The sequence below is a fragment of the Amblyomma americanum genome, chromosome 1, assembly GCF_052857255.1.
Source record: "Amblyomma americanum isolate KBUSLIRL-KWMA chromosome 1, ASM5285725v1, whole genome shotgun sequence".
In the NCBI taxonomy this organism is placed as follows: Eukaryota; Metazoa; Arthropoda; class Arachnida; order Ixodida; family Ixodidae; genus Amblyomma; species Amblyomma americanum.
In genome coordinates this window covers 166,000,648-166,021,521 of record NC_135497.1, presented here as the reverse complement: position 1 = coordinate 166,021,521, position 20,874 = coordinate 166,000,648, and the positions used below count along the sequence as shown (strand labels likewise).

The 20,874-nt window shown below is 47.5% G+C and overlaps 1 protein-coding gene across 1 annotated transcript in view; it reads right to left on the bottom strand.

Annotated features, from left to right (window-relative positions):
• LOC144114125 (nose resistant to fluoxetine protein 6-like) overlaps positions 1-16,187 on the bottom strand; it is a 44,223-nt gene extending 28,036 nt beyond the window's left edge. The window contains exons 1-2 of the mRNA XM_077647631.1: positions 15,695-16,187; positions 465-676 (exon numbers count right to left, since the gene is read on the bottom strand). Of these exons, the coding sequence (XP_077503757.1) occupies positions 465-676; positions 15,695-15,968 (486 nt within the window). The 5' untranslated portion in view covers positions 15,969-16,187. The remainder of the gene's footprint in view (positions 1-464; positions 677-15,694) is intronic.
• Positions 16,188-20,874: the final 4,687 nt, after the last annotated feature.

Genomic DNA, 20,874 nt, shown 5'->3' with positions numbered 1-20,874 from the left:
GGAAAGGCACAATAAAGACACGCAGAAGAGACAAGCGGTTTAATGTTTTGTGTTCTTCCTACAGTCTCGTCGTTGGCCTCACCTATATTAAGTGCCGCCGTGATAATTTTTCCACACCAACTGCTCATCTAAAACACCACTGTTTTGCATCAATTAAACGGCCGCAAAGCTGCCAACTAACACAAACGACCAAGAGACCTAAAGCAACATATCCTAATTTTTGCCCAAGTTTAAATGAAAATACGCAGGTTTACTGAAGGAAACCGAAAATTTGAGCCGGCCAGTGACGCTATGACCGTTTTAAATGTTCGGTTTTCTATTAGTAACATAATAATTCTGCTGATAGTGCTAATCACGTTGATATCGAGTCACCATTTACAGAGGCCCCTGAGATTTTCTTAGAAAGCTCTGCAGTATTAGTGTATAACCCGTAAAGGCGGGATTTTAAAACTACGCTTGCTTACCTTCGGAAAGGCGAGCTGAATTGCAGCTAATGTAGCCTCCACAAAGGAGCTGTTTTCGCTCAAGCGAATGTCCAGGTTGCAGTATTGTCCTCGTATAGTTTCTTCTCCAAAGCTGTCATGCACGACCGTTTCCACGCACTCGTCAAAGGCCCCTAAGTCCGTCTTTGAGGCTTGCATGAGTCCGCTGGGGTATTTGCCCATGGCGTCAATGACTGAAACGCGCAACAGAGGCATTCTTCATCATTCAAATATACTGCTGTCGAAATCTCGTGCCAGGAAGGACCAGACCATGGGAATAGCAAGACTCAAAGAAACTAACCAAAAGAAAAAGGAACGCAAATGACTCCTACACTACACTGAAAGTAAGGGAAAAAACTATTTTCGGAAGTGAGCTTAATAATTAAGTAAGCTTGGAAAGCCTAAGGAAATTGGAGATAATGTATGCATGAAACCTTTACAAGGAAGCTCTCCTATTAAGAGTACACACATCGAATCCGCCACGATAATTTACTTTCAGTTAAGGAAGTCAAATAGTGAGTTTTTTTTTTTCACTTCAGACTTGCGATGCGCTAGGCTCATAAATTAGATAACGAATAAAGCAGCTTCGGTTCTCGGTCTCTTTAGCAAAATTTCAATTCTCTACTAATGGCCTGAAACAACAATTGTTTTCACAAACCTAGGATCGATACCCGAGTACGCATGCGTACGTAGAGACCCTATACTTTGAAGTTAATAATCAAAGTTGAAAAAAATAGGGAAAAGGGTTGCCAGGTTTGCCCTTGGAAACAGTGAAAGAAAGCAGAGCATGACAGAAGCTAAACATACTCACCAGGGGCAAGACTCGCAGAAGGATTCTGCGATTAATTTTTTTAAGTGTATATCATTCCCAAACTAGCACTAGTCCCGAGAAATACATAAAAAACTCGTATTTATCACAAAGAAAGGATCACCCTTTGAAGGGTAAAAAACTTGATTTTAAAGGTAACGTTTTTCAGTCTTCTGTTTTTTTTGCCCAGCCCACGCGTGCCTGCAGTCTTGCGCCTGATGTTGCGCAAGTTACATCTATTCGAGCTTTGAAGGCGACAGCTTTACTGTCCGCGAACTTGCGATTCCGCCGTGGCAGCACTGCGAGGAGGCACATGAGGTCACAACGCGCGCCTCACATATCTCGGTGGACACCCGAACCGCGCTTTCTTCGTTCCCTCCCTTCTTTATCCCTTCCTTTACGGCACGGTTCGAGTGTCACCCGAACCGCGCATTCTTCATTCCCTCCCTCCTTTATCCCTTCCTTTACGGCAGGGTTGGGGTGTCCACCGAGATAAGTGAGACGGTTACTGTGCTTTGCGCGCTCGCTGCGCCATATGGCTTGACGACACACTGCGCGACTCGCCGCCGCCACCGTTTGGTATGACGTCACACCGCGTTCCTCGTCGTTGCGCTCGCCTGTGCTCGCTTCGCCAACTGCGTCGCATGCCTGATAGCATGTCGGAGGATTGAAAAGGAGAGCGCGCGTGCGCCGCAAGCACAGCTGTGTCGTCTTTAATGCGACGACAACATAGCTAGACAACCAGACTAACCAGGACTTGCAATCAAGATTAACCAAGGCTAACCATGCTATTCCTTAGCTTTCGCTACGTATATCCTGGCAAAGCCGACCTAAGCCACTGTCAATTTTTTGCCACGCTTTGAGTGCATAAATACTTGTATAACCTTTTGCGTTTCGAATGTAAAATTCCTGCTGTAATGCCTAAATGGCTATTCAGGTATTAATTAATTAATTAATTCAGTGAATAATGACACGGCTAGGACCAAGGTTACGTTGTGGAGCCAAGGCCGCGTTGAGTGGTGCTCACGCATGGCAGCAGGTTCCAGGCACGGATCCGGTTTTCCTCGCTGCCGAAATTATACACGATGTTAATGACGTCATCATTTGCACGCTGTTTAAGGCGCAGATCATGGGGCAGAGTTTAACACGGGGCCACACCACATGCGGTGTTCCAGATGGCGTGCAGCAAACGACGGAGAACATTGCCCCGATCAGCGCATGTCATCGCAGCAGTCGAAAAAGATTGGCGCTGCTAACTACTGTAAATCATCGCTTCCTTATAGACCTTTTCACCGATTAGCAACTTAGTGCACGTGCATCCAGGACTGTGGCGTGTATACGCAGGGAGCTGCCTGTCTTGAAATATATGCCACTCGAATCGCGGCTTCCACAGCGCGGGTGCGGCACTCAGAACTTTACATTTCAAGAGGTGTATGTATACAGCTGGTTAACACGTTATTGCGGAAATATTCTCGAGGAAAGGTTAGCTTAAAGAACGCCGAAAGATTCTGATACCATCCTTCGCCTTGATGCATTGAGAAACTACCGCAAGATCTTTCATCAAGCAAACGAGGTATTTGACATGCAGTGTGTGTAGTGTGTCTACGCGCCAGTTAACTCGCATATGCTGAATTTCGATAACCTCTGACTTTGGTGCATCTGTCGCAGGGAGCAAAAGGCAAACAAACTGCTAACCTCCTCTCGCCCAAATAACCGTTGAAAAGCTCTGAAAATGGGTGGTAACTTACTGCTACAACAAGCATATCCAGTTTCAAAGTGCTGGAAATAGCTGTTTTTGCAGAAGTAGTGAATAGAACAGGGTGAAAGGGCAATAGATGGGGGCCGCCATGTAACCGTGTTCTCGAAGCGTTAACTAACAGCAAACTTGCTTGGCCTCAAGGACTTTCCTTTCCCCTCCAGTCACTGCCAGCCAGCTGAAAGCCATAGAAGCAAGCCCAGCGCACTTGCACTTTTCTGCACTCGGTTGAAGTTATGCATATTTTATCTTTTATTAGCTGGAACAGTTTTGTAGCGGATTTTCCTTAATAAACTACACTGTCTGTCACTGTATACCTGAAACATTACGAAAGCGAGCACGTGCACAGTGGTGAGGCGATCAGGAGCGAGCAAAGGGGCAGGCCAGCTTTGACTAATGGACAGGTAATGGATAACGTGTTGCAATGCGCAGAAACACAGTTTTTTTAAACTTTGAAGAAGGTTGCTTGGCAAATTCTTATTAGTTGCTCGGTGGTTAAGATTTGACAATTTTAAGGGCAATAGCATGGTCAGTCTTCGTCGATAGAGCTAGGTGGCGTGTGTTTGACGGCGGAGCTGCACACATACCCAGAAATTCTGAATACAAACATTTTTCAACAGGAAAGAGTTTATGAACGCAATTTTTCATACATTGTATGATTTCGCTGTAAGAATCACTATATCTGCAGATCTCCCCTCAGCAGTCGCTATTTACGTTTTTGTTATCGTCCAAAGCATTCCCTATTAGTTTTCTATGGCGCAGTCTTAAGTACTCGATGCGAGCGATGGAAAAACTTTAAAATATTTTGCTACGCATCCGAAGAATTTCCAGTATTTTTATAAGAGTATTTTACAATATGGCAATATTCAAAATTTTTTGTCCAAGAGTGCTGGACATGGTCAGGTGCGTACCACTTTTTGTGCCGGTGGTCGGCTGAAACTTACCGTAGTCTCTAATCTGGCCCAGGCGCTGATTTAGAAAACATTTCTAAACATTTTGAACGCGTGAGGGAACGACAGTGTATTAGTTCATTAAGTGCAATCTCATAGCTGAACACTGCGCTCCTAATAAGTGCGCTTAGCTCCGGCCCGCCTTTACTTCGCATGCAGGGTGGAGGCAATGGAATTGTTGCCTTCTTTTCTTTACAGACATGCTCGTGAGTGCACGACCCTTTTGCCTAGCACAAGGTCAGTTGTGACGCTTGACAGATCAATTATTACCAAAAGCCCTCGTTACGCACACCGGTCACAAAGATGACCATCGATTTAAAACGAGCCTAGTAAAGGAAAACGAAACGTGCTTCGAGGGGCCCTTTTAGGAGCAATGCGTTTAGGCTCCCGGCTGCGAGTTGTTTCGTGATAAAATTCATAAGACGGCGCCAATTATCTCATGTTGGCAGTCTGCCAAGTGCGTCCGTTCCGTCTCCTTCGCTGTTCAAGCCTTCCACTTTGAACGCACAGTTTAGGCACTGTGCGCACTGCAGCACCAGACGATCGGTCAGGGCCGTCCAAGTGTACAGCACCTCGGGGCACCTGGCCGTTACTCAGTTGGAAGTCTTGGTGCAGGGACACACTGGAACACGGGCATTCCGACGCATGATAGGCGAAAATCGCTATTACTTTCTGAGTGCCAGAAACCATTCAGTGCTCCCGTTATTACAAATATAATGTCGTTCCGGAGTAAACATTTTCTTTGGTCTTCGTAATGCACTTGTTGCATTGAGCACATTTAGAGAATGAATAGGGAAATTCTTAGGTTTAATTTTAAAATTGCATTATTAGATTTTTCAGCATTATACATAACCATTTTTTAATATTTGGTATTATTCAATTTTATTTGCACCATCGTTAAGCAGCCTTCGCGTAGGCTTGGTGACGCAATAAAATGCACTGATTTACAACAATAATTTTCGATTTATATCGTCTGCACAATAAGACTCGGTGATATGGGAACTTTTCCACTCAAATTTGGTGTTCTCCATCATCAATTTTTGGCCTTTTGCAGCAAAAGCTACTACTGTTACTCCAACAGATATCAGCGGCGCTATGCCCCACGAAATGTCGCGACGTATTCGTCAGCCGCGCCCCCAAGTCGCGCCCCTGAGCCCTCGCGCTCACCCTCCCATTAACGCGGGTTGATTGTAGTTTGGATCTTCCATCCGCAGGTCAAGGACCATTCGGAGCACTTCTGAAGAGCACGACCACTATGAGTAAAGTGCTCACAAAGTTAAGTGACGGCATAGCAAAAGTACAGAGAAGACTTCTCAAGAAATAACAAAGAATCGCAATCTTCGAGCCATCGGGTCGAAACAGGAGTCGGCTGTATTGTAGCGATCGCAGTGCATTCATCACTGCCCTGGAACAGGCAGTATGGAACTGATTTAGTGCAAACGCACGCACATCAGCGTCGCCTCCTTTTGTTTGCGTAATCTTTCTGCGGGGTTATCGCATAACTACGCGCCCTCTTTTTTGGTGGTCTGCCCAGCCCGTCGATTGTCTTGCGGTCGCACCTCCTCTTCCGGTCCATGCTCACTTCCCCATCGTCTTACAGCAAAGATTGCGGGCCAATGGGGAACCTGCGCTGCCAAGGTGGCACTGCAATTGTTCCATTCGGCGACTCAAAACTGCTTTTGTCAGCCGCTTGGGCCGCTGCGAACGCGAGAACATATTCTGCGCGATTAGATACCCGCGTTTGGCTGACAGCATTTATTGCCTAGCTTCTCTCGGCGTAGCCCAGATAGCTGAAGCACGGCACGTGCGCCTTCGACAGAGCGCGGAGGCTCACGCCAATAAGCGCCGGAAGGTGGCGCGGAAAAGTACTAAGAGTACTGCCCAAAGCTGCTTGCTCTTCTCGCTAGGCAGTGTGTTATGGCGCTGCAATCGGCACCACAAACTTCAGCGCAAGTTCCCCATACCAACAGCTGTCGCCCTCATTCACACTTGGTGATAGTGCTTAGTGGGCCGAACTCTTTTGTATTTTGTATTTTGTATTTTGTATTTTGTATTTTTTCGGGACTTAAAGCCATACTCTCGCATCACTGGTTGTCGCTTGCTAAAAAAATCAAGCAGCAGTCGAAAGCAGCCGTCGGCTTCAGAGAGAAGAAAACATTCGAATTGTATCAACGTTCAGAATTAAGTAATAGACGACAGCATGAAGAGTAAGTTGCAGTTTCCAAGGCAGATCCCTCGCGCCGTTCCTGCCTTACAGACACTCGAGAAAGATTCGGTGTTGTCATGTACATTGATAAACCTATTTCATACCTGTGACCTTTACACTGAAAGAACCTGCGGATGTAACTTGTATGTTTTAACGTCGATTGATCGGAAACGGTAAGTTCCCGCAGTCCGTATGAAACGACCGCGTGTGAATCTTACATCTCAAGCGCATTTGCGTCCTTGGGCACCCCCGGCGATGCTGAATAGCAGTACTTTCGCAGATGTACGGTTAACACTTGGTGTCACTACTGGAGCCGAACCAGGAATGAAAAACCTAGCCTACATGAAAGCAAAGCTCTGTCGGCACTGTTGAGAGAAAGAGAGATAGCGAAAGTTGTTGAAGAAGAGTATTTTGCGTTTACATAATGCACAGCGGGCACTGTGTTCCCCAGTGTTTTAATACTGGTAACTGAGGACTGGATAGACATAGGTGCTTAAATATCGGTTGTTCTCAGACTGCCGAAGGACAGGAAATGTATCGGACAGCCACGCACCGAATATTCTTGAAGCGAACATGAAACCTTGAATGCACTCACGTTGAGCACGAAAACGAGCTGAACCGAAACGGTCGGATCATGGGTCATCATAGTAGCCCGATATGTTGAAACGCCCTGCCTCGCAAGTAGTCACGTGAGTTGCTGCACGCGAGCCTGCTTGGTAGAATGGAAAGGTAAGCTAGTTAACGTGAGAACAGTTCATAAACAACAACTGTTTAATCTGCCCCCGAGACCAAAACGAAGGGCTCTCAAAAGAAACAATATCTGCTTGTGGAGGCTGGGACTTGTTGGGCGAGGCAACCTTGACAACTTTTTTCTGAAACTGTACTCAATTCTTTAAAGACAACCTGCACCTCAAAGTTTTCTCTACAAAGCCAAGTAAGCATCCAACTATTTGACCCCGTACATATGTTCTGGCGTTCTGTGAGCTGTTCGGTTATGACTCTGGCATTATCTCCAGAGTTGCTAGTGTTAATTTGTTTATGGTTGCGAACTCCCCAGTGTGCTGGTGCGGCCGTCTGTGCTAAGATCGCAGAGGTTCAACGGCTAGGAGTCTGCTGCTGAGGCGTGGCGGCGCCCTTGACACCTGGTGCCAACGGCTGCCTTTTAAAGCGGAGGCAGGTCAAAAGTGATAGTGGGTGGCGAGATTTCGGCGCAGACTAAACATGTCGTCATGTAGTCAACATAATATACAGGCATCCACCACTGTTTTCGTTACAGCTATAAAATATAGACGCTGTCACAGAAAATGGTTTGCTTCGAGGAAGGGTCGCATGTACGGACACTGCGCTCCCAAGGCCGGCTTTTCGCAAGTCATCTTTGTGCGGCCTAAAATTGTAAGGGCTGTCTTTGGCCGGGCCGATTTACGCAGGGGGCATACGTCGCGCAGGCCACTCCTAGCACTTGTTTCTTCTTGATGGAACTGTCTTTCAGGCGCGATGGATGGGGACTGGTTGTAAAGCAGACTTTGTGCGGGACCGTGAGTTCTTTTATCAGAGCAGCTTGAGTGCGGCGCAGGTTTCTTTTTTTTTTAATGCAGAAAGCAAGGACACACGCGTAAATAACGGCTCCAGTGTTTTAGTCTGTCAATCTTGCATTTTTTACGTCAGCGTAAATTCTCGGCGAAGATGCGCGTGTCATCGTTCTCCGTGAGATATGTCGTGATAAGCTTCTTTTTTTTTCTTCTCTAATGTCAACAAGTGAAACTCGAACTTGCAAGCAGGGCTCAAACTAGACAAAGCATGAGATTCTTTCGATGATTGCAGTTGAGCCGGAGCACCGGACATTACTGAAGCAATGCTCGTTAGTTTCTCGTAGTCTACGAACTGCCGTTTTTTTTATCTTGTTGAGCACCGGCACAAGAAATCTGAGCAAGTGCTGGTGCATGAGCGTCTTTCGACAATCAGTCGCCGGCTATCTGAAACGCAAGATCGTTCCCGCGTGCTGAAATCCCAGGACCCGATAGATCGAAATCCACAATCTTTCTTTAAAGCACCCCGTATGACCTGAGACGCATCACGCACAAAACCAGGGGAAGAAGAACCGTTATCATATGAACGGCAAAAAATAAAAAAAATGCGTAGTATCAGATGGAGAAGGATGCATGGACTTGTTTTTCTCATAGGTCCTTACAAAAACCACTTACGAACTACCCTGCCTTAAAAAACAGAGAAAACCGCCGTGGTGGCTCAGTGGTTATGGCGCTCGGCTGCTGACCCGAAAAGCGTGGGTTCGATCCCGACCACGGCGGTCGCATTTCGATGGAGGCGAAATGCTAGAGGCCCGTGTGCTGTGAGATGTTAGTCACATCGAAGAACCCTAGGTGGTCGAAATTATCCAGAGCCCTCCACGGTGTCCCTCATAGCTTGAGTAGTTTTGGGAAGTTAAACCCTATGAAACAAAATCCCCATAAACCAAAGAATATAGACGCATGGAATGTGGCAGCCCGAACAATATGCAGAGCCATTGCAGGGCACTGCGAAATCATGACCTTATTGATCTTGACATTACCTGCGGATTCGTGGTCGAAATTAGAGTACTCGAAGGAGAAAATGTCCTGAGCTCTGCACGCATAGAATACACGCGAAGCACATGCTCAATGCTATCGGCACTCACTCTCGTACTCAATTGTGACCCGAAGACAAGCCGACTCCACTTGCAATTAATACGCGCCGCTTGTCTCGGCCTCTAAATAAGCTCGGTGCAGAAATGGAGTCGGTTCCGGTAGGTCGTGGTACTCGCATCCTCCATAAGCCTTATGTGAATTGTACATTTTAAAAACTTCCCGCATTCCTTCCCGTGGTTCCCCAGCCCCAATCTACGTCTTTTTGCCGCCAGCATTCCCTTCATATATTCTACTAGTCCTGCTTTACGGGAGAACTTGCTGGCTCGTCCTATCATTGGCACCAAGGAATCCCATGAATTTCCAGTCCCCTAGCGCTCTGTTGGACCGAGATCATTGCGTGATGTAGCGTAAGGCTGGTGTCAGTCACTCAAGTTTCCATTCTTTCTTGCATCGACAAAGGTTAAGCATTGCAACGTAAACGTATGAATAAATTGTTGCTGGACTTGCTCCGAGACCATAATCCATTACGATGGTTCATTTCTTGTAATAGTCCGTATGAGAAAATATGCTGCAGCTCGCGCAGTCATTACCTAGCAGACATCAATGACGACGACGATTAAAATGATCTATGCGTTTCCCCTTTGTGCCAGTCCGGTAGACTACACCATGTGTGCTTCATACACCAACCACCAGTGTCTTTCGTGAGGGGCCCTTTGTAAGGAGAACACAACTTATATAATAGTAGGCGGCGCCATGTGTTTTATGAACACCAACTTCAATACTGTACCCGCGTTGTTGCGGCGATGGCAAAGCGATCTGAAGCGTCTGGCAAGGAAGCTACTCCATTTGTGCCGGCGTTGGTTTTAAGTCTGCTTCGAGGGCTGGTAAAGTTCTCCGCTGCACCGCATTCGAAATGTAATTACGGCTTCGCGACAACGTTCGACTGAGGTTTCAAAAATAAGACCTAAAAGCCTTTCACGCTTACTTCGGTTTACATTAGTCTAGCATACAAATTCTGCCTAATCACACAAAAAATGCGATGATTAAGCTTCCATTAACGTCATTAACTACTAGAAAGAATTGGTTCAAGTTTTCTCTTTCCCTAGAACTATTAACGAATGGAGTGGTCTTTATAGCTAAATTGTAACCCAACGTTCATTGTCTTTATCTGAGTCACATTAGTGTTTATATAGTGAGTTGTATTATTGTAGAGCAGAGGGGTTAGGGATCAAACGCGAGTTAAGGATATCTCAGCTGGAATCAAGAAGAGGAAATGGACACGAGCAGTGCGTGTAATGCGAAGGGACGATAACCGACGGTTAACTAAGGTAACAACGTGGATTTCAAGAGCAGGCAAGTGCAACAAGGGGTGACAGAGAATAAGGTGGGCGAAGGAGATTAGGAAGTTGGCGGGGATAAGGCGCTGTACCCCACCGCCGTTTGCCTCTTCGGCCTGTGACGCCAAGCAGCAGTGTTCTTGCTCTGGCTCTGATATCAGCTTTGGAACTGGCTTTGGCACTTCTGGCGCAAAGACAAAAGAATCTGCGAAAAATGCAACCCCTTATCTTTTGCGAAAAAAGCATTCGTCAGTTTATTCCTGGCTTCAGACTTTACGTGCTGCCCTTGAAGTAAGAAATCAAACGCTTGACATCTCCGACTAAAATTAACAAAGGTGCAACTATATGTCAGTGAGGAGAGTTCTTTTATTTAGTCGGGAAAGAGACGAGCGGTAAACAGCGCCCCCTTTTTGTTTTGTCGTTTGCCTAAAAGCACAAGACACAGGGCAAATCTTTTTAGGCACTGACGGCTGAATCCTTTACTAGAAGTGAGGATTACGGGCCATTCCTCCGTGAGGTCACTTCTGAGTTCCAACAGGAATGTGGCGGCCTTTAAATCAGCCGGAATCATTTGTGACCTATCATTAGCAGAAAACCTTTTATTTTCAAAGTATAAAAAAAAACTTGCATGTATATAAGTTCGCGTGTACAAACGTGGTGAAAAAATTCATTTTTGTTAAAGTCTCGGCTAAGGCCGCCAGCTCGTATTGGCCGAGGCTAGAAGCCCCATGCTCTTTCCTGCAGTAACAAAAAGCTAATTGCCTGATGGAGTTCGCTGGACTTGATGTGCAGGCGAACAGGCTGTGATTGTGATAGTAACAACCTGATCACATAGACCTAAACACGGCATTTAAACCCGCCGTACTGTGCGAGGCGTGTAGATGATTGCGGCATATAAAGGCCCCGGTACCCGGGCCATTTTCTTCATTATATTACCACTTCATTTATGCCATTGATAGAGTAAGAATCATGTGAAACATGTTGAATTAAATGGGAAACAATGAGCAGCGCATAGCTGGAAACTTAATGACTGCTGAATAGTTTGGCTTGAACCATTTTGCCATCTGCTTTCTCGTGCTAATTAGACATATGCACGTACTCTCCTCAAGTTCTCGATTTTCTGCCTTAATGAAACATCCTCTTCTCCACACGGCATTAATTCCAGGCACCGCATAAGCTAATCTGAATTGTGTCTTCTTGCAACGCAGCCCTTACAACGTGCATCCCTGCCACCAACGTGGTGCAGTCGCATTTACCCAGCAACGCTGTGGCTGCAGGGCTCCTTCTCCAGGCTTGTGCCCACCCTCGTGCGTATTCTCTTCGCCTCTGTTCTCCTGCTGTTTGTTTCGTGCCACCGTCGCTTGGCGTAATTCCCCGCTAGGAACGGTTCCTGACCTTTCCAGCTAGAAGAAAGAGGAGCTTGTTTCCTTTTTGGAACAACCACCCCTTATTCGCCCATCGCACGCTGCGCAAGGCGCTCCCCTTGCAGCTCCACTCGCTCGCTTCTTCTCAAGGGCCCCCTGCTTCTCCACTGTGTATTCTTATGTGCTCTGCACGTTTATTCGGTGTCACGTGGGTGCAAGTGCCTACGCTCGTTGCGCAGCTATATGCGCCAGTGCATGAGATTCATTTGGTAAAGGTATACGGAGTGTCGAGGAAATAGCCAAGCGGGCGTTCTATTCTGTAGTCATACTTTTTAAAATCGCGAAGTGATTGCGCATAGGTCCAGCGCAGGGAAATTTTAAGAATTCAGTAAAGGCGACAGCAGCAGCAGCTAGCTGCACGGGCGTGTGTCGCGAGAAGAGGGGCTTGTGAAGTCTTCGAAAGCCGGCTGCCTCAGTTCGGTGCGCATAAAAATTAGCTTTCCTTTATCCTTGAGACGGTGACGGGGAAAAGACCAGAGACGTAGGGCGGGAGCCGATAAGCTGCGCCGTTGACTGCTTGTTTTTTTTTATTCTTTTTTTCCATGCTGGGCATATTTGAGACTGAAACTTGTGGTATATTTCTGAAAGGCTTCGTCAACCTCGTTACTAACTCGTAATGACTACTCCGCGGAGCTGCCGCAGTAAAAAAATACAAAAAAAACACGCGTGCTGTTGTGGAATATTACCAACTGCATACTCTGCTGCTTTTCGTGCAGAGAATAAGGTGGCGCCTTTAAAAATGTATAATGAATGCACTGAATTTGGCCATACCCTTAAATGCCGTGTCTTGAGTACGTATCCCGCTATAAGTGAAAAGCGGGACAATCCAATATGTTGTGTGAGGGTCTCGATGGAATTGCTGGCAGAGCACTAATGACTAGATGCTCACCCCTGCGCATGCACATTCTTGTCGACCACTATGCAGCAAGTTCGCTGACTAATTAAGGCGAAAGAACCTGAGGCACCGACTCTGAGCACTTCGGCGAACAGGAAAAGAGAACGACTCAGAAGCAGCGACAGGCTCGTCGAAATGCTGCTTGTGAAGCTGACACCACATCGAAATTCAAGCATCGTTCTAGTCTCACAAAACCTCCCGGTTATCACAGTCACAAGCGTGAGAAGCTAGACGATCGGAATCTCTTCATTGCCAGGAGAGCATAGAGCTTATGCGTGAAAGGAATCCACTCGCTGATTAGAGATGCCAAGCGGAATAAAGCCCTACAGGCAGTGGTAATAATGCAGCGTACAGTGAAGCTTACGGTGCCACCCCGCCTTAAGTTGCTGAGTTCAGCACGTGAACGGCAAGGAATAACAATCTTGCCAGACTTTAGCGGCTGGAGGCCGTGCTCTAGCGCCCCACCAATAAATATTAAATTTTCTGCTGTAAGAGGAGCTCGGTTCGGTATGCGTACGACGCGACGTGCGTTTAACAGGAAAATGCAGCGGAGCCTTTTTCATCCTTGTTGTGCACAAAGGCATTAATAAAAAGATTGTGCACAAACAGATCATCTTAAAAGAATATATGCCGCGGGTGCAGCGTTCGGGACCAGAAGTCGCATCCACCCGCGACAATGGGCTTAGCAGCAGAACAGGTATATCGTTCAACGCCTCTGTGGTTTCTTACCCGAGCTCCCTTTGTTATAAGACAAAAATATACACATCTGGGATAACTACGAAAGAACGTGCACAAGGCAGAAATGATCTGTCTTCGCAACTGTCATGGCGGGAACTAGCTGCTTCTGCCACGTGCCTTTACAAGCACAATACCTAGTGTAGCAGCGCCGCTGATCAGCTATTTCTAAGAAGAAAAAACGGCATGCCCTGTGCTGTGGAATTCATACCACTGGCCATAACATCACAGCGATTAATTCCCTTTTATACACTATGCATATTTAAATATCCTTGATAGCCGAAACCACACCCAGTGCCACAGCGTTGTTTTAACTTCGCAGAGGTAGCTGCATGAAGGACACTTGCAGACTTTACGGCTAGGAGCGTAGCACGGACCGCAAAAAAAAAAGAAGAAAGAGAGGGAAAGCAGCTAAGGAAGGGGAGGATGGGAGAGGGAAGAGGGTGCTCACAAATTTCGGCCATCGTACAAGGTAAAGGTAGGCGGATGCAATTGCCATCTAAATACAAGGACCGTTGCGTTCGTAAATATAGTACCGCGTTTAGTGAAATAAATATTTTTTCTTTCGTAAGTATGCGCAAGAAATGTTGACCAGAGTTTGACGGGGCGAAACCAAATCGCAGCGAATGGAAGAAACGTGCTCTCGCCAAAATAAGGCCGAAAAGAAAAGCATTCACAACTCAGCGCTCGTATAGGTGCTTTGTTCACAATTAAACGGAACGTAAGGGCTGATAAGGCCATTTCGCTGCGCTGAAAGTATAATTTCCTCTTTTCCGGTTTCTTTGTGCTATAGCGTAGATTTTGTTTTACAGTAGCTATGTGCAAGCGACTGCTAATATGTATCTGATGCGTGAAGAGTAATTTCATTTCCGGCAAGAGGACTCAAGCAGACTGTGCTTAGAAGCGCAGCGGCACAGGCTCTCCGCATGGTACTGAACTACAAGATGCCCCATGCAGCGATGAGGATTCGGCAGGTTTGAGGCGATCGGTGTAGCTCAGAGAAACGCCACGCTACCCTGGCTGAGACGGCTTGGCGGTGAGAGACGGAAAGCTACCCGGGCTTATGACGTAGCGGCGGCACTTGGTTGAGTTCAGTGGAAATAGGCTGGTTTACCCAAGCCTGCGGCTGTCTCGGCGAAGCTTGCTTGCCAGCCTGAGGGCATGCTGGGCGTCTTCCAAGAAACCTGACACCTAAGAGCGGAGGACAGGCCAGGTATCCCCGTCCGTATCTTTTGCAGGGGACGGCAAAGAGTACAGGGATTTTTTTTTTCGCACATAGTGCAGCCCCCGCCTCCACCCTGCGCAAAGTGGTGGCTCAGATAATGATGGCTAAGCGACATTTTTGAGCGGCCCCATAGGGGAAGAAGCCCCGCGCCTATATACGTTCGTGTCGCTGTCGCCGCCTGTAGTAGGCAGGCAACGAGCGTTTAATGGGGCCTTCTAGCAGCGGCGCGCATCGGTTGCGCTCAGAGGTTGAATGAATATATTCATCAGCGAGCACCGAAAGTGCCCTTGCGACAGAAGTAGCTGGGAGGCGCAAAATGAGAATGTATAGAGCAGCACCCCTGAACGGCGAAAGCTCAAATAATCTTCAATTTCAGGGTCACACCGATTTTCTATAATTTCCCTTCCTGACTTTCAATGCTAAATATGTTAGCATTCCGAGCTTCCTAAATCAATCCCAAGTTCTCGCAGGCCATGGAAGTCAATTCCATAGCATGCGTAAATGCCTTTAGTTATACAGAAAGAAAAATCCAGAGTGCACTCTCTTGTTGCAACTTGCGCATCGAAGTTGTTTCTCTCATCGTATGAAAACAACACAGTAAAAAGCTTCATGGCTTGAAACAGAATCAAGAAAACATTGGCGCTACTCAAAGCAACCGTTAAACACACGCTTGATTCAATCCCTTACAGTTATAAAAATAACAGTAGCAACAACGGAACGGCTTCAAGAAACAATGACCCCTTTGGTACTGAATAATACTCGACTCATTTTCTAACCGGAGTAATATGGGCTCTTTGTCTCCATTTTCATGACGAAATAGACGAGATATTACTGCGCTCAGAAAACAACGGCAATATCTCGATCATTTTGTCATGCTAACCTTTGTGCACATTGAATCCGGATTTTGGTCCGGTCAACAAGGATCGAGGGACGCCAGAAAACACACCACACAGGACCAGCGCCCGTCCCGTGTTGCGTGTCTTCTGGCGTCCTCGTCCCCTCGCGCCGGATTAATCTGTTGTAACCTTGTGTGCGACCGGCATGAAATGCACAAATGTTCTGGTATTGGCTGATGAATGATTGCTTGGCTGTCACAATAGGCAACGAGACAACCTATTATAGTCTGCCAAAAACTCAGCGGGGAACCGCTCAAAATGCGCTCACGAAAAACTTTTTAGATCTCACTTCTGGTGAGTGGCATGAGTCCCTCTAGCAGCAGTGTTCATACCGTTTCAACAATCACAGAACTACTTACGTCTTAGGGCCCAGGGCTCGGTCCTGCGGATTCCACCGACGAGTTTGAAGAGTCCAATGCTGCATGTCGGCGACACTTCAGCCTCCAAAAGCTTGCGGGTGAGTTCTGGGGACACCTTGTTCAGGGCGTTGGCAAGGAACCCTTGCAGCTTCGCCACTATACCCTCTTCTGGCTGCGGCGTCGTAGCTCCGGAGGTGTCGCTCTCGTTGTAGCACCAGGACACGGGTGCGCACACGAACAAGCAAACGAGCGGTATTACTTTTACAGAGACCATCTTCTTCCAGAAAAATAAACAAATAAAACGAACGGCCTCTGATTTAATAAGTCAGAGGGTGGATTCTAAACAATACGTGAATGCCAGCGCTCTCCGCGCTTGTACAGACAAGGAGTGTTTTCGAACGTGAGTAGAGGATGTTGGCCAGTGTGGTTTAATTCCTTCGGCGTGCGCATGGGCAGGAGAGGCACTCAACCGCGGCAGCCAAAGCCGTCTCCTCGCTGTGTTCGCGGGCTGCCATGCCGTAGTGATGCGCGCCATCCCTCTCCCCCTCCTACCCCTCTCTCGCCCCGATCCCAGAGCGGTCATCGCGCGCTCGCGCTTCTGTTTGAGCGAGCCTTTCGTAGCCACCAGAGAATGAAAATCGTTTTGGCGCGATTACCTTCCAGCTGCCCTCGCGGCTTTGCCCAGGAAGTGACGCCAGTACTCGTCATACGGTTCTTGGGCAAACGATTGCCCCGGTCGCAAACGCCGAAATAAGCCTTAGTGGAAGGATAAAAGAGAAACACCCTCGCAGTGATGCTTAGGGGGCAAGGGGTGCGTGGCTGAGGGGAAGGACGTTTAAAGACAGAAAAAAAAAGAAAGAGTTGGGAAAGGAGATTCGATATCGCCTCGGCGCTGGAAGCGTTGCGAAAGAGCGAATGGGTAATGAGCTGGACAACGCACGAAGTAGGCATGAGGCGCGTGGGTTCTTCCAAGTTGACTTTTGCCAACGCTGCGCAGTCGGTCGTCCAAATGGCAAGAATTATAATTTCTCTGACGTTTGCTCCGATACAGGTCTCTAATGGTTGGGGGCCGGATAACGCGACATTAGCGTTGCGTAGACGCACCGATGACGCATATGCATTCACTGGGTTCATTCTCGAGACGAAATGATATGCGCGGCTCCTTGTCAAGAAGAGAACAAAGAGTGGTTAAAAGTAAGGCTGTTTTTTTTTATCCGCAGTTACTGTAGAGCCTGAAGTACTGCACCGCCGTCACAGCTAAAACTAAGATATGTAAGACAGCAACACAAAGAGTCACGTTTTTTACTATACTATTTTTACTCTTAGCGGTTCATATAGAGTGCAACTGGCGTCGTATTTTGAAGGAGATGAATGAAAAAGCGAAGCTTATCGAACCAGTTTTGCCACTTGGTTGGATAATTCAGGGTCGCCAAAAAGGAAGACAAGACGGAATGAGCTCGTTCGAAAGTTGAGAAGTATGTATCTAGGGTTGAGCGAGCTACGCACTTCAGCGGCTTACACTCGGGTACGTTGGACCTGAACGCACTTGAACAAAAGGAAAAAAAAAAATGGTGCTTTTGTTGCTTAAGACATATCAGCGTCTTAAGCTTCCGTGATTCTCCTTCGAATTACGATAGTCGTGGGCGACATCGGGTACGAGCCTACGCGCGCAGAAAGTCACGTCGTCAGCGCTGACGAAAACGCTCTGGGAGGTAAGTACGGCTCTTCGCGACAAAGGGCAGATGGCGTTTTTCCAAGCTCCTTACTGGCGACCGGAGCAATCAAAGCACCCATTCGCGCACAAACACGCACGCACAAAAGAAAGGCAACAAAAACAACAACGGGAAAACAACAGCGCAGTCGACCACGACCTTCATTCGAGCAGCCGGGAAACACGGCGGCGGCGCCTCGGTTTCGTCCTTGAGCTCACGACGGCTTTTGCGACCTCTGCGCTGCACTCGGCGTCCCGCTCGTCCACCCTGCGGCATCTTTCTTTCTCTCTCAGTGACTGCCACAAACTGGGCTGATCGGGGGCGACGAAAACTCTTCCTGTAGCAGCTCACAATTATTCGCGGCCTCGGAGGCAAAGAGTGGTGAACCGATGTCCCCCTACTTTGTTTCATCAATTGGAGCCCACTATGGTGAACAGTGTTAGCGTTCACGATCAAAGCAGTGCTGCTGGCGTCGCGCCAGGTGTTGTGAAAAAGCATTCACGCGCAACGGGCACCGAGGCGTAGGCAAAGTCGTCACAGATAGAGACGCCATAATCCCGGCGCGTTGCCTTGAGTGTATTTGGCGCCATGCATGATAACGTGTTGTGATAATTCTGTCTATCAGTGATGGTTAGAAACAAAACATGCGAGGCTACCGCACGTGCAACTCGTTCTTGAGCCTGCTCCGAAGTATGCACTCTTCTGCACGGCGCACACTGCGCCTTGGGGCGTTATTTTGTACCATTCGTTGGCGGGAGCACATGAAATAGCTCTGAATGGCGGTTGTAGAAAGGCGATTAACCAATAAAATTTTATATCGTTACATAGGTTTCAGCACATTTTCGAGTAGCCAGTCTTGTCGAGGGAATGCCTCTGCTTATCACAACTGAAAGCAAACCTGAAATAACTCACTTAATTCCCCGTCAATGCTGTAGTGATGGTGGCCGCTTCCTGCATAGAGTTTTTGTTGTCAATGTGAGAAATTGTAGAACTTTAAAGGTGCATGAAAAAAATAAAAACTGCAATAAATAAAAAAGGCTTTTCTCTGACGAGAAAGAGGGAGTCAGAACTCGCTCAATCGGTGGGATCACCGATAGGTTTAGGCATGCCGTGGCGAACAGCGCTTGCAGCCAGCCTTATTCTGGTGCCTTTGTGTCAAGTACAAACTGTAGCGAACCATGACGGCCGCGCCTGATGCCGCAGATCACTGACGGAGCGCCGATGAAGCCGAAGTGCCGATGAAAGACGAAGTGTCGCCGCGCTGCACGAGATCCCTTGGTTTGGACTGGCTTCTTCTGCGCTGCCCGCCGTGCTGCTCGCCGTTTTGTGTCGCCCGTCGTGAACTCTTTCCCCTGATCTATTTGCGCACAAACCCCCTATCACTTGGTGTAGGTGGGGATTTGCTGACGCCCTGCAGCTTCGAAGCCGTACGCTTCCGGTCATCATCATGCCCCAAGATTCCGGCCCCAGTCCTGCCGCGCTGCCGCCGACCGTCGTCTGCGCTGGAGCTTTGCGCCAGCGCGATCTTGCTGTATTCAGTGGTACCGGGGACCATGACGTCGAGGAACGGATATCCTCGTACGAGCGGGTCAGCGCCCATAACAAATGGGACGATGCCCTCGAACTGAACAACGTCATCTTCTATCTCACGGACGTTGCGAATCTGTGGTACCGCAACCACGAGGCTGACATCACATCGTGGTCCGCCTTCAAGCAGCATTTCGCCTTCAAAACAAAATAAAAAAACGGTTTGAATAACAATTTATTTTTTAGGACAACGTTCTTATGGCTTTGATTTTTTTGTTTTATTTTAGTTATTTAGCCGACAGATTATTTGCGGGATTCTTTGTCGCGTTATAATATATACTCTAAACCTGTCGCGGTGGCTCAGTGGCTTTTGCGTAGGGCTGCTGATTCCAAGGTCACGAGATTGAACCTCGGCAGCAGCGGCCTAATTTCGGTGGAGGCGAAATGCAAAAAACGCACATGTGCTATGCGATGAGAGCGCTCTTTGGTGCGGAGCCCTCGAAACTATTGCGTCCCTCATAACTCATGTGTCGTTTCAATGCGTTAAACCCGGCGTACTATTCCGTACTCTGGAACTTCATAAAGAACGCCGCTAGGGACCCTTATCTCAATCCTCGTACTCGTGTAGTACTACTCTGTAAATTTTGCTCCTGGTGCACGTGACACCCGTCTGTAGGTACTGCAACGCGTACACATGTTGGCGCCAACTGCGGGCACGAGCAAAGATGTGCAAGAACATGTCACAGAAATCTTTTCGCTGCGTCTCAGCTGTGGCGACCGTTTGTGGAGCGTCTCCAAGAGTTTCTGGTTTAGACTTCAAGTCAAAAAGAGAGCAACAAACAAACAAACAAACAGGAAACAGTCGTCTGATGCCAAACAGTAGCTCAGTGAACACGAACAGTGCCACACAGCCGCACTCAGTCATGCGACACGAAGTAGTAGTAGCAGTAAGTGGTTTAATAAAATAATAATAAAAAGGAAGGAAAAATTTTTTGCTAGCCCCGGCATCGTCCATCCTTACTGAAGCACCTGAGCTGGGGCAGCGGAAATAAAGGATAGCAGGCAGAATGGAGAAATGAAATTAAAGAGGTGAGGGGACAGGAAGAGAGGATAGGGGGAGAAGTAATATGTACAAACTATTTACACAATAAGAAATGTGTCCAGGTTGTGCGCGTGATTAGTTCATTTCAGAGGAATTAAATCACACACGCGCACAGCACTGTGTTGGTTACAACTGGAGTGGGGCGTCCAGTTATGAATCGTCCAAGGCGGCTCTCGCGGAGCGTCCGGTCAAAACTAGGGATTGTTTGAACCCTCCTCGTGGGCAGAGGATGCACAGCCGATGCAGAGGCAGTCGTCCCAAGTGTCACGGAGTTTTTCCCGCAGATGCATGAAACGCATAGCCTGTATCCATAGCCGGCATGAGTAGCGTAAAGGCTTTATGAAAAGCGCCCCCTCCCCTCTTCGCCCTGTTTTGCTCCCCTCCCTCCATTTTATTTGCAAACGCCCTTGAGGAGCAGCGATATTTGCTGCAGAAAACTGGTTTCTGACGGCGCGCACGGGTGTAATATGGGCAGTACGGGTGTAATAGTATTCCATACTATTAGTAAAGCTTGTTATTGTTTCTATATCGCATTTCGCCACAAAGCTCGAACTTTGGCTGTTCGCGAAAATCAGCTCGAGTATTTTTGCTTGAAGTCGGTTTCTGTCTTTGTTCGAAATAAAAAAAAATTGAAGCACACCCTATGTAGAAAATAAATTGACCAAGTTTAATGCAGGCTACTATCATGCGTAGCTCTTGGTTCATTGTGCGCAACATGATCTAGAAAGACGCTTTAGATTACTTTACTATGCCTGACGCCATCTATTAAGGACTTCATGAGGATACGGTAATCCACTTACAAACGATAACATTGATGTCTTTTGAACCTATATGACGCA